Source organism: Pygocentrus nattereri, chromosome 1 (genome assembly GCF_015220715.1).
Source record: "Pygocentrus nattereri isolate fPygNat1 chromosome 1, fPygNat1.pri, whole genome shotgun sequence".
In the NCBI taxonomy this organism is placed as follows: domain Eukaryota; kingdom Metazoa; phylum Chordata; class Actinopteri; order Characiformes; family Serrasalmidae; genus Pygocentrus; species Pygocentrus nattereri.
The window spans coordinates 33,367,708-33,381,626 of NC_051211.1; the positions used below are offsets into that span (position 1 = coordinate 33,367,708).

At 37.2% G+C, this 13,919-nt stretch overlaps 1 protein-coding gene across 4 annotated transcripts in view; it reads right to left on the reverse strand.

Annotated features, from left to right (window-relative positions):
- The window catches only part of usp6nl (USP6 N-terminal like), a 97,803-nt gene that overhangs the window by 17,346 nt on the left and 66,538 nt on the right, over positions 1-13,919 (reverse strand). For all 4 annotated transcript variants that reach the window (XM_017707609.2, XM_037537653.1, XM_037537647.1 and 1 more), the window contains 6 exons: positions 12,409-12,489; positions 10,261-10,368; positions 7,531-7,640; positions 4,575-4,623; positions 843-963; positions 458-552 (listed from right to left, as the gene is read on the reverse strand). In XM_017707609.2, the coding sequence (XP_017563098.1) occupies positions 458-552; positions 843-963; positions 4,575-4,623; positions 7,531-7,640; positions 10,261-10,368; positions 12,409-12,489 (564 nt within the window). The remainder of the gene's footprint in view (positions 1-457; positions 553-842; positions 964-4,574; positions 4,624-7,530; positions 7,641-10,260; positions 10,369-12,408; positions 12,490-13,919) is intronic.

The window sequence follows — 13,919 nt, forward strand, 5'->3', positions numbered from 1 at the left end:
AGAAACTTTGTATGAATGCTCATCATACTAAAAAACTGCAGAAGTGAAAAATCCATATTCTGAAAGCAAGGAGAGACTTTACCATCTCTCTTTAAAACACTGCAGAGTCTGTCTTTGTTAAGAACAAAACAGTAAAATGCTGCTGCCCTCCAGGGTTTGGGCTTGAAAAACTGTCTCGTGGGACTGACAGTAAAATAAAACTACCAGCAGCTTCAAAACCAGTCCTGTTTTCAGGTTCTGGCTGATGATGAATAATTCATGTTTGTATAGTTCAAGAACAACACTACAATAATACTAGCCACAAACGGTGCAGCACACAATATTACAAAACAAGTTTTTATTTGAGCAAGTCCTTCAGAAACTTTGTAATAGCCCTCTATACACTGCAAATTACATTTTAATAATAAAGGTTACATTTAACATCAGGTGGACTTCAATGACATTATGTGTATCTTACTAGATGTTGTTTAAGTTTAGGCATCATCTTCTTTAGGATGCGATCATGGTGTTCCTGGAAGCGCATCAGCTTTGGAAAACCCGGCACAAAGAATCCTGAGGACACACACACAAACATACACACTTTTAGTGCATTCCATATTATATAGACTTCATATGTAACTGAAAAACCTTACAGCTGTGATTAGTTGCAGCCATATGCTGAAATATGTGATGTTATTCATGATAACAACACCAGTCCAAGCATTTAATACAACAGCTTTCAAACAATTGTTTCAATTATGTTTTTATATTTGGCAGCTGCTTTTGCACAAAAAAATAAAAAATAAAAAATTACAGCAGCTTTGAATAAAGCAACCACTGCATATGTAGAGGTGTATGTTTACCATGCATGGCATGTTTCTGTCCAGACAGTAGTTTGACCAGTGCCCAGAATGCGTCCTCTTCATTCATATAAATCAGGAGGAGAGCAGTGATCTGACTCATTCCTTGACAATATCCCACCTCCTACACAGACACAAACACACACACAACACACACACACACACACACCTCATTTAAAGGGAAGCCTCCTGAAGCATGCATTTTGCTTGATACTAACTGGTGGAGTACTCCTGCTAGCAGTGAACCATGACTATTAGAGCTACCCCCTAGTATTCTGGGGTCCCATGTTGGCTGGCTGCCAACCATACACCATACAGACGCTTTAATGGCATCAAAATGTTTGTTTCAACAATTCTTCTTCTGAAAATGCTCTTTTGTAGTTCCCAATGCACTCTTCCTCACATTCATTAATGTTACATATCTCCCATTCTGTCTTCGGTTTGAGAAATGAGTAACAATTCACTCTTTCCACCAATCTCTTAGAAAACTGGACAAGCTTTCGGATTTACAAATATGATATAGCACATTGTAAAGTTTTTCAGTTGCTAGGCTGTGACGGACCAACTGGGTGAAACAACCAGCCACAGTACCTCCCTGGGGCAGACAAGTCATGCAGCGCTAGTTGGTTAAGTGTACCAAGGACGCATCTCAACAAAGACCTTTTCCAGAAATTGTGTTTGAGCATTTTTTTTTATTATCCTAAACTGACAGCATATCGTCATGAACATTTTCTGCCATTATGGACTAAACATGGACATTCTATGCATTATTTAAAGCTTGTAACTGACTCGATCATTTTAGCAGTTTTACAGTGATTTTTCCCTGGCATAAAGCTGCCATCACTATTTTTCATTTGTAAAACTGAATGGTTAGGCAAGTGCTCCTATTCTCAGTGATATATCTAGGACTTACAGAAGTAATTCTCACAAATTCAGTCCCACCCATTGGAAATCAAAGCACAATTAGATTGATGATTGCATGACTACACTGTTATTTCTGATTATATTAGTGATTAAACTGATGTCTTTGTTGGGCAGAGAAGGCCCTGGGAGCTCCCTACTACCTGCTAGCCACATTAGCCTCATAGCTCTAGTGTAATACTAAAGAAGCAGACTTCAGACACTAAACCTGTCTTTGCTGAACGACTACATTTGGGGTAAGGAGAGAAACTGTAAATAAGAGTGTCTGCATGCCATATTTATAGTAATGTTCATAGAGTATTTTGCACCTGGCACAGTTCCATCATAGACTCTGATTGCTTCCGAGCACTTGTGTCTGCATTCTTATTCGTAATTTTTTTTGTTTTTATGAAAAAAATCCAACCCAGACAAAGAGCTTGGTCTGGAATATTGCATCAGTGAGTGTGCCACATATTGCAACAGACAGCCAGATGCAGGATCCCCCGCCCCTGCTCCCCCCTGCTGAAAACAAGCTAATGAACAAGCTTCATTTGGGATGTGCTCTTCACTAAGCATAGGTAAGACATTTTCAGCAGAACATTTACAAATGGGGCAGTCGTGGGCTGGAGGTTAGGGAACTGGCCCTGTGACCGGAAGGTTGACGGTTCAATCCCCAGCGTCGACAGTCCATGACTGAGGTGTCCTTGAGCAAGACACCTAACCCCCAATTGCTCCCCGGGCGCTGTGGATAGGGCTGCCCACTGCTCCGGGCAAGTGTGCTCACTGCCCCCTAGTGTGTGTGTGGTGTTTCACTTGCATGGATGGGTTAAATGCGGAGATGGAATTTCCCCGGTTGTGGGATCAAAACAGTATCACTTAAATGCGCCAAGAATCAAGATCAACTACAAACCCCATCACAGACTAGGCTTAACTAGTTCTGTTGTCAAAGGGAAGAGCTGGGACTCATCTTTAAAATCAACTTGCAGCTGCCTTTTTTATTCGGTTTTATGACTAAGAACTTTGTATTAAACAGCAATTGACAAAAATCTAACTGTGAAATTTTATCAGCAGCACTGATTGACATGTCTCTTAGCCAACCACAAGCATCTCTAAATGTTCTTTCCTCCATCAAGCGAAACAAAAACTTTGACAGAGCTTCTCAAAACAAACCTACAATGAGAATGGTGGTAGCAGTAAATTATTAGAATTACTAGACTAAGAAATGGTGGAAAAGCGTTGCTAAGTAACATATGATGCCCGACATACGCTATCCTGCTCATCTGGAGAGTGGTGCTGTTTTTATTTCATTCCTGAAGCTGAAAAAGTTTTGTACTATACTAAGTGGAAGACCACACTAGCCACACCATGTAAAATGAACAGGTATACTTCTGCTGGCTCTAAGCTTAATTCTAAGCTTAATTTTTTCTGGGTTACTGTATTTGTTATCTGTATTTTCTAACAATAAATTACATTTCAGAAGAATGTTTGCCTTAGCTAGATCTGTTAGCTGTTTTTAACTTAGCTTAATAGATCAGTCAGATTAAACAGGACTGTATAACGCTCACATTTGTGGTTAAAACATTATGCATAAAGCCAAGTACTAGTGCATTCATAAACTTGCTATAAGCGTTTCATTAAAGTTTGTTGAATATAAATATAAATCCTCCTCAGCATCTGCTGCTGCTCTGACTAGTTCTAGCTTTAGCCTTAGCAGTGGCACATTCAAAGGGTCAGCTTCTATCATCAAAACTTACTTTTTTTACTAGACATGAAAACGGACTTCTTATTTTCCTTATCATTTATTATCATTTTATTGATCACCATCACAGTTTTTAGCTTTAGCTTCAGTTATGTTTATTTTATTGACACAGGCAGAGTTGAGCTTAGTCATATCTGAGATACAGAGAACAGAGCAGTAGATTGGGCAACTTTTGGAGATGCAGGCTCGTCTCAACGTGAAGAGACGACCCTTGAAACAGCTTGGCAGCATCCCCGCTCAGCTAGTGCAGCCGGTTCTACTGGATCACGGAATGACCTCAGAAGATACAGGCTGCAACGTAGTGGGACAGCTGAACCCCTGATCACCTTCTCCCTGTGGAACGCGGTTCTTGGTCCACAGCCTAAAGGTTGTACAGCTACAGTTCCCCTCCTCATATTGTGGCAGCACTCACACACAACAAAAAGGTCACCGTCAAAACAGCCTAACAGTACCTGGATAAGTATCACAATATTTAATTATATATTTGATATGATTTATTAAACTTGTGCCTCCTTATTAAACCAACCTCATCACAAACTATGCACTGAGCATTTTGGCGTATCACACACTGAGGTAAGATGAAGTGGACACCTGACGTGAACTGACATGAAGTAGCTGGAACGGATATCTGTAACTGACAATACTGTTTTTTTTCCTTCTATTGTTTACCACATCCATCTTTGCTTCTAATAAATGTAGTCATTTATGCTACTAAAAAGATGGAGCTTCTGAATATTAAACATGGAACTGAATACCAACATAATGAATGAACAGTTTCCAAATTCAGGCCAGGCCCGGATGACACCTGTTTGTATTTGGATTTTTACACATGGACTTTTTAGGGAATGAGTTTTGTTTAATCAACAATTAAAAAAAAAAAAAGTAGCCAATTTTTTTTTTTTAAATCTGTTTAAACATTGTGGCCCCGACGATGTCCTCCTTGAGCCCAGCGTAGCACATGCAGTACTACAAGCATATTAAACCTTTGAAAGTAAATATACTGTTCTGTATTGTAACAATGTCTTCAAGTCTACAAGTATCATGAAGTAAAGTAAATTGATGATACAGTGACTCACCCTGTTGTACAAGGAGTAGGCTGTGAGGACGTGGAACAGGTCCTGCTGCCTGAAAACACACACACACACACACACACACACACACACACACACACACACACACACACACACACACACACACACACACACACACACACACTTCAGTATGCTGACAGCAGGACAGTATGCTCTGCTCCTTCGGTATAGATGAGTAAAAAAGATAATTAAAAAAGGTGGCATTAATTTAGTCTAAATTACCTTATGTCCTTATGCTTATTGTTACGAAAACATTTTTAAGAAAACCATATCACACAGTTATTGGCATCCCTATAAATTCTGTTGAACAAAACATGCACCCATTCTTATTTCACTTTTCCCCCCACCTGTTTATAGGAACTTTTAAGTATTCATCCATGACTTCCTCTTTCACTGGTGTATAAACATGAAGTGACAAAAAGGCCAAATTCCCTTCATACATCAACATGAGGAAGATTAATGAAAACAAAAATGAAATGAGACAAAAGTATGTTGACCTTTAAAAATCAGGCAATCATTATAGAAAAAAAAAAAGTTACACAACTGAAAATGCCCATCTCCAGTGTTAGGCTAATAATTAGCTATAATTAGTTTAAAACAACCGGATCTGTTGCAAACCTACCTGGACGAAGATGCAAGAATATTTGTTCCCACACATAATGAGTAGGATTTTTTTTTCTTCACAGTTGGTGATTTGCATAAGACGGTAGCCACCGAGGCTTGGGGTCAATCAGTCTCCAGACCTACAACATTACCTCCATTCCAACAAACTTTTTGGAAGGAATGCCAAAATAAAGCTTGTTCTTGCATATAATCACTAACATACATACTTGTAGCATGCTAGACGCTACTGGAACTTCGACTGGAACCGGGTCCGTTGGTCAGAGAGCTCAAGCTAGGTTACAAGATCCCCACCAATCCCTCAAAGATTTTTATACAGACAATAACACCACCCCACTGATAACTATGCGGGAGATTCTTTGATGTTTTTGGAGCTGCTGTTCTTCCACGCCCCTTGAGAACCTTGTTAGGATACATTACATCATGAATTTAATGAAGTACCAGGACATTTTAATTGAAAATCTTACTGCCTCTGCCAAGAAGCTAAAACTGGGTCTTGGATGGATCTTCCATGAGAACAATTATTTAAACATGCCCAGATCCACACAAAAATGGTTTATTAACCACACATTTAAGCGTCTGACATGGTCATCCCAGTTCACTGATCTAAATGCCAGAGAAAACCTGTGAGTTGAACTGAAGGACAGAGTCTGTAAGAGAAGACCTATGACCCTAGAGGATTTGAAGAGGTTCTGTATTAAGGAGTGGTCTCAAATTCCTTGCTCTGTAGTTACTGTCAAGCATAATAGGAGACGCATTGCTGATATATTAGCAAGAGGAGGTTGCAGAAAGTACTACAGGAGTGCCAATAATTGTGACCCATGGTTTTGTTAAAGGCTTTTTGATAATGTTTTTATTTCCTAGGTTAGATTTTTATCATATACTCAAAGTGAAGCTGAGCTAATTAACCACAAATTTTCTCATGACTGTTTATATACACATCTTTACCAAGGATAAGAACAATTATGGAGCTGTCCAAAAATAAACTACTTCTTTTGTTTTCCTGTGAGTGTTAGAAGCATTCATATTCACCTTTTTACGTTATATACACAAATGAAACAATATCTGACCCATCCTGCCTCATCTCTCATATTCAGTCTCTGTACTGCCCACATAAATACAAATTGTTAAGGCCAGGTGAAATTTCCCACTTCTGCATTTACTAAATGTCAAATTAATCACGCAGAGAGGCATTGGACATTTCACTATTCTTCAAAGCATGAGGACCTGACACTGGGATTAAAATGTGGAGCACTGAAGCAGAAAAGCAGAAGGTCATGTTCTTCACTGACAGAGCACAAGAACAATGTGTGTGCTGTGAAAGCATTTGATCTCAAGTGTTCTGTTTGGAACCAAAGATCAGTGTATAAAAGTGTGTGCATGTTCATAACAATGTCAGTGTGCTTTGGGAGGATTAGGGTGTGTTTGTGTGTGTGACAGCTTCACTATATATCATTTATTAATAAATGTAATGTTAGCTTTTCCAATAGTAATCTCAAAGATGTGCAAATGAGCCCTCTAACTAATCACTAATTTTTTTTTTACTGTGTGCTGTGAGCATCCTGATCAATCACACTTCTGTGGGTGTTTTAACAACTGAATCACATTCACAAATAACGTGGTTTGCAAGAATGTGCATGCGGACATTTAGCAAAGAAAAGCTTGCAGAAGCTGGTGAAAAAACACATTTATTATTAATCTGACTCTATTTAGTTGATCGAAATGATCAAACATTCAGCTAATACCAAGAGACAGCTTTGGCTATGAGAACTAGGCCTTCAGTTTGGGCCATAAAAGTCAAGAAATTTGCGCTAGTGCGTCTATGGAATAACATGTTAGCACATGTTCATGTGCCTTAACATTTTCTGGTTCTAGATTAAACAACGATATTAGAAGCTTGTAAATGACATTCCACATGATTTATCTGAAGCTTGTAAGATAAATTGAGGCACATTTTACCTTGCACGTATCAGTTTTACAGTGACTCTTGCAGTAAAGAGCCCTGGCATAGAGTTGCTGCCACACCGGTAACATCTGACTGAAAACTGGCGAGACTACAGTTTGTATTCACTAACAGTGACACATCTAGAACTTCCACAAGGCCTAGAGTGATGTTTTTCCTCACAAAATTGGTCCCACCATGTGTAAGTCAAAACATGACTGGCTGATTCCATCATCACATCTTAATTATACTCTAACATGTAAGGCCTTCGGTCCATCTACTAAAGTCCTGCCCAATGAAAAAGCTACCTAGATACTACAGAAAAAAATCCAGCTTGGACAATGTATGCATGCATGTGTGTGCGTGCGTAATACCTACTTTACGTCATAGCGCCGCATGAACATGATGTGGTCTCTGTAGGTTCGGTTCACGTCCAGATCTATCTGACGGATATCAGGAGATAATACTTTAGCCCTAATCTTCAGTTTCTGCAAAGAGAGAGAGACAGAAAGTGAGAGAGAGAAAAGAGCAAGAGAGTAAGAGAGAGAGAGGGAGGGAGCGAGGGAGGGAGATTGAGAGAGAGAGAGAGAGAGAGAGAGAGAGAGAGAGAGAGAGAGAGAGAGAGAGAGAGAGAGCTTTCTGTATTAATGAACTTCAGCCAAATTAAATCAACACTGCAGCATATGAATCTTACAGCCAGTCTGCAGTGCAGATTTAGTGCAGCACGCACACACACACACACACACACACACACACACACACACACACACACACACACACACACACACACACACACACACACAGCATGGTATGCACAAAATACAAATAAACATTCTACCTACAATATACCTTACAATATATTTAAAATACATCAGAAAATGCTTTAAATGATGGTCTGAATTATAATGACCAAAATAGTATTTTTTTTTATTACTTGAATACTTTCATTCTTCAGAACACTCACAGAAAGATTTATTTTATGTAAAAACACATTCTTTTACTTTATTCTATTTAAAAAGCTTCATTAAGCACATTCATGTATGTTGGTGGGTTTGCGTAACCCTTTTCAAACCTCTTCTTGTCTAATTAATACTTTATTCATTTAAATCAGGAATGCTGGACATGAATTTGTTTGGATTTGTTCTGTTATTATAGGCAAAACTGTCTTACAGCCTACATAAATAGGTTAATAACGTTTATATATATATATATATATATATATATATATATATATATATATATATATATGTGTAGCCAGCATTGAAAGTCAGGATGGCAGGATGATGAAGTGATATTCTGGCAGCGATTCATGACCAACTGCACTGTGTATTTTTTAGAAAGTGCTTATTGCTCTGCTGGAGAGAAAGTTCTCTCTGTGGTGGCACAGAACCACATAACTACTGCATACTAAACCACCAGAGAACAGAGAGAGGAGGCTATTTCTGAACATGGTATTTATGCAATCTGTGTGTGTATTGTGCACATAGTAAAGGCCACGAAATCTGCTATCTGAGGGAGATCATAGTCTGATATCAGAAATACTGTCTTTACTAGTGATGCGCTGAAATAAAAAAATAATGAAAACTGAAAGTGAAATAAGGACACAGTTCTCTAAAAATTGGAAGAAATAATAGCACAATAATAATTTGCTGGTTTTATTTATGCTTTTGAATTACAGGAATAATGCTGACGATTATAGTGCACAAAACGTGCCAAAATAATAAAGTATTCATGCATTCTTGTAATTCTATGATAATTTACTTATTTGTAGATTTGACTATTTCTATATTTCTTCCCCCAGTATGCTAATAAGACTACAAGAGCTAAGAGCTACATCTTTTGGTTTTTGAAACACTGCTAATACTAATACATTGAGGCTGGAAGAGTCAAATTTCTATGCAATTACACTTGTTAGCAATCGAATTAAACAGTAGACAACTGGACAACAGGACAATGACTGTGTCCTGTTTCAGGTAGAGGGATTAACTGCAGACTTGGGAAAGCTGAGCGGTGAGATAGATGTGGCTGTGTCAGTGTTGATGTTACTCACAAACGTCAACATGTGTCTGTGTTAGAAGTGGCAGGCAGACATTTTATGAAACGATGTCCTAAACACCATCATCATTTATCATTAAGAGCAGACCACCGACTGGGTGCAGCTGTAGCAGAGTTTGGCACTGCAGCTGCAGATGTCAATGCAGAGATAGTGATAGCTAGGTCAGGCCACTTGCAGGTCATTTGTTAATTAAAAGGAAATTGTATGACCATGCTGTATAAGTGTGTTATCTGACATTTAACAAAAACAAATGAACAGAAGAACAACGTTTGTAGAGTTCTGCAATATCTCATACAACCTGACACAGTCTTCATCCACCATACAGGATTTTTTTTCTGATTTCACAATCAATCTGCTGTTTAATAACACATAAGTAAGCAAACCTTGACAAACAGCTTGTTATAACTATGTGAGTGTTGCCCACTTCATTAACATACAGGAAATAAAAATGCAGAAATAAAAAAAATGGAGAAATAAAGTCTAAAACTTTAATTATTAATTTAATTATAATAATAATTAACTTAAACATTCATTCTTTTTTTCTTCCTATGTGTATATACCTGTTCATTTACTTATGCATTACCTATGTTTATATATTAACATATTGTGTATTTACAGTAGATGTGTCTCGGATATAATTATTTATTTACTTACTAACATCTGTTTGATTTATTAATTTATTGTTCATAGTTTTATGGCTGAAATTTATTTTTGAGCTACTCATTTATTTATTGACTAATTAATTTCCTTCCTATCTTATTTATTTACAGCACATTTATGTATGGGCATCATTAGACCTCACCTTTTAAAATTCCATCATTTTTCACTCAAACAGTATAACACACACACACACACACACACAAACAAACATATTATATATATATATATATATATATATATATATATATATATATATACACATACACATTTTACGCATTAACTTATAAAAAATTAAAAAAAACAGTTTGATCCAAGTTCACACAAATGTGTGTGTGTGTGTGTGTGTGTGTGTGTGTGTGTGTGTGTGTGTGTGTGTGTGTGTGTGTGTCTACCCCATAGAAGTCCTCCTTCTCCTCCCTGATTTTCGGAATGTCAAGGAGTAGACACCACACCTGGCCCCGGAGCTGTAGCGGAATTCCCTTGTAGATCCTCCTTACCAGCTATACGAACACACACACAAAAAAAATATTATTCATAATATATAAGCACAGCTCACATTGTGTTTTTCTGGAGGCTAAAAATGCAAGGTGTGCTGTCCTGTAAGCTACTTGCTGTCTGAGCTGCTGCGCAGAAACAATGCTGCCCCCAGGTCGCAAAAAAAAGTGAGGCACCATGTGTCCAAATACATTCTCACTGAAAACAAATCTTAATATATTTCTGCTGGACAGATATAGACTGTGAATTTATCTCTCATGTTACTGCCAACCATCCTGCTCTCTCACTCTGTTCCTCATCTCAGCTCCTCATCCTCCCTCTGTTTTTCAGTTTATTTTCTGTCATTTTCTCATCTAACTGTCTCTGGCCCTCCACTTGATGGGTATTTTCCTTCTGGTCTTTGGAGTTTGAAGCAGAATTACTGGTCAACTCAAAGTGGAAAACTGTGAGTGAGTGAAAGAAAAGCTTAATTAAAATGAGCTCTCTTGTAGGTTTCTCTTCAGTGATGACTTGTGTTTACCATTTTCATTCCAGTTCGCTTGAATGTTGTTACACAGCCATATAGTCATTACTTTCAAGCTTAATTCTGTTCTGCATATACAACAATTTAGCCTGTCATTTACATCACTGTAATTACATTAACACATACAGTATCAGAATTATGTTAATCAATCAATCAACCTTTATTTTGACTCGGAAGTACATTGAGGGCAACCCTCATTTTCAACGTAGCCGAGCTTTTACAAAAATAGGGATTGACAAAGAAAATAATAACTTCATTTAATCATTTTAAATTAAAAGGAAAATTAAAATAACAGTGAATAAAAGATAAAAGTAGAACTTGAGATTTAAATGATAAGAAGTTAAGAAAGTTTTGTATAGGGCCTGGGGTTACCAACCAAGAAATCGGTTGCCTTCCTCCTTTTTCTGTCCTGATTCATCTACAGTACTAATACTAAGTGATTTCCTGCATGTCTTTCTGCAAGGGTAGGTGTGTGTGTGTGTGTGTGTGTGTGTGTGTGTGTGTGTGTGTGTGTGTGTGTGTGTGTGTGTGTGATTGATGACTGCCAATGTGCTCGTTTCTCAGGTTGATGATAATGATACTGATGACACTGACAAAATCCATCATAGTTCTAGATCAGCTGTATATATGTATGTTTTTTTTTCCCTTAAATCTGCACTTTATATATTTTAGCCTTATGTTTAAATTGTTAGCCGTTAGCCGGATTGCTGCTCAATTTCATTGTACACTGTGCAATGACAATAAGCGCATCTTATCTTAAATCACCAAGCTGAGAGTTATTGATTAATAAGCCACATACAGAGAGGCTGTGTTTGTGTGTGTGTGTGTGTGTGTTGGTGTCTCTTTGCCACAAAGATCACTCCAAAGATGTACAGTCGTGCAAAATTTTAATATCAAATTGAACCAAAAAAGGTTCAAATTTCATCTTTTGTTGATTTTATAAGTGAAAGTAAGTTAATACATCATATACAGGGAACAGACATAAAGAAATATTCTAGTGCACATTTTTTCATGTATTTGTTGTGTTTGACATATTGAGAACATATTTTTGCCTGTGCAAAAGTTATGGCACATTTTATGTTTTATGCTTTTTTTTCTCAGTTAGTGAAATTCTGCAAATAAAAAGTAAATGTGCATTCAGATGTGCAGATGTGTGTTCTCTATACAGGATGTGTTCATTTATTTTCACAAAATCAACAAAACATGTCATTTGAGCTTTTTTGCATACAACTGCATGTGTGTGTGTGTTTGTATGAGTTCATTTCTACTTAAATAATATTCTGTTCAAAAAGCAAAATAAATCAACTGAAGAGAAAAAGCTAGAGGCAAAATGCCAAGAGAAGAAAGTAAAAGGCTAAGAAAAACAAGAAACAACATAAAAAAATCTAAGGAAAAATTAAAAGCTAAGAAAAATGTTAAAGTAAAAAAAGAATAAAAAAGCTAAGAAAAAATTAAAACAAAGCAAGAAAAAGGAAAACAAAGTTTTTCTCAAGGAGCCGTTACTGTTCTACAAAATACACACTTTGTCACTGTTCTTGTACTTCTCCCAGCTTTTCAGCATCTTCAACCACTTTTCTGTCCTTTCCAATTCCAGATGCTTTTGCTGAACAAAGAAAACACACGTATATCATTAAAACAGCAACATTACACACATTATTAACACACACCATTAACAAAAATAACACACAGTCACAAAAATAACAAGTAATAAAAATGACTTTTATGTCTAATTCAACTAAATGATCTTTTCAGTAATGAGAACATTAAGTCCTTAAAGCATTTATATAAACAGGCTTTCATGTGTATAGATTTTCCTTTTGTTCTATGCCTTTCATGTTTTATGTCTTTTTCTGCATCTACTAAAGACTATAAAAGAAAACATTTTCAGCAAACAGTGTTTCACTCGCAGTAAAACTATGAATATGACATACTGCTTAACATGAGTCTGATAGATCTCCTAGCGAGGTAGCACAGGAGATTCATCTAATTTTCAGGAAAAAAAATATATTTTTCAACAGTACAATTTTTTGGCCCCGACTACATCTACGACTACTTCTTGTAGAAAAAAAACACTTTTCTGATCAGGACTTTACATTTTGCAGAGATCTTCCAAAATGAGGGGACATGGCAATCCCCTATTGTTTGGCATTGGGCAAAAGTGTAACGCCTGGCTTGACCAACAACATCAGAGAAGCTGTTCTCATCAGCAACAACAAAACAGGTCATGATAGTTACAATCCACAGCCGTTTAGACCTGCATGTACTTGCGTCACAAAGATGCGTCAACAGCTGTTGTAGCTAACCTTAGAGAACCAGCATTAGAGCCACTTTACTGGGTTACGTTCTGCCACTAACTGTTTTGTAACGTGAACATGCCTTTCGTCATCCAAACAGTGTGAATAGGAAAAATAACACAGTTCAGATGTTTGCTGGCTTTCCAGTTAGAAATGTGTGCTTCTTTGTACTGATTCAGAGTGTATGAAACCATTAAAATGGCAAAAAATGGGATGAGCAGGACATATTAACTAGATAAATTATGTCTTAGAGATTCATGAGCTCAGCAAGGTATTTATGATGGGCTAATGTCTGAGAAACGACATACAGCACCACATTATCAGTTACTTTACTACTTAAAAGAACAGTATATGGGTATGTACCAGTCAGTTATCACATTATTTTTCTGCAGTAGTTTATTTGTTTATGGTCAAACCATTTTCAATTTGCAATCTAAGGAAAAATGTTTTCCAAGACGCTTGTGTTGTAAATAAACCCAAACCGTCACTTGTCTCACAAAAGCTTTGCTTTTTTCTTATTAGACATGTTGCAAATGGCCATGTGATAGCAAACATGTTGAAGATAAATGTGTATATTATGATCTCTAAATAAATTGTGTTTCAAAATCAATTATGATCTCAAAACCGTTTGTTTAGGGTATTCAAGTATTGCCTCCATTTACGCCCACTCACTGAGCCGCTGGTCTCCCTGCCCTCACCTTGTCATGTTTTTTAGACCAAGGGTTGCTTTCTGGGGGAG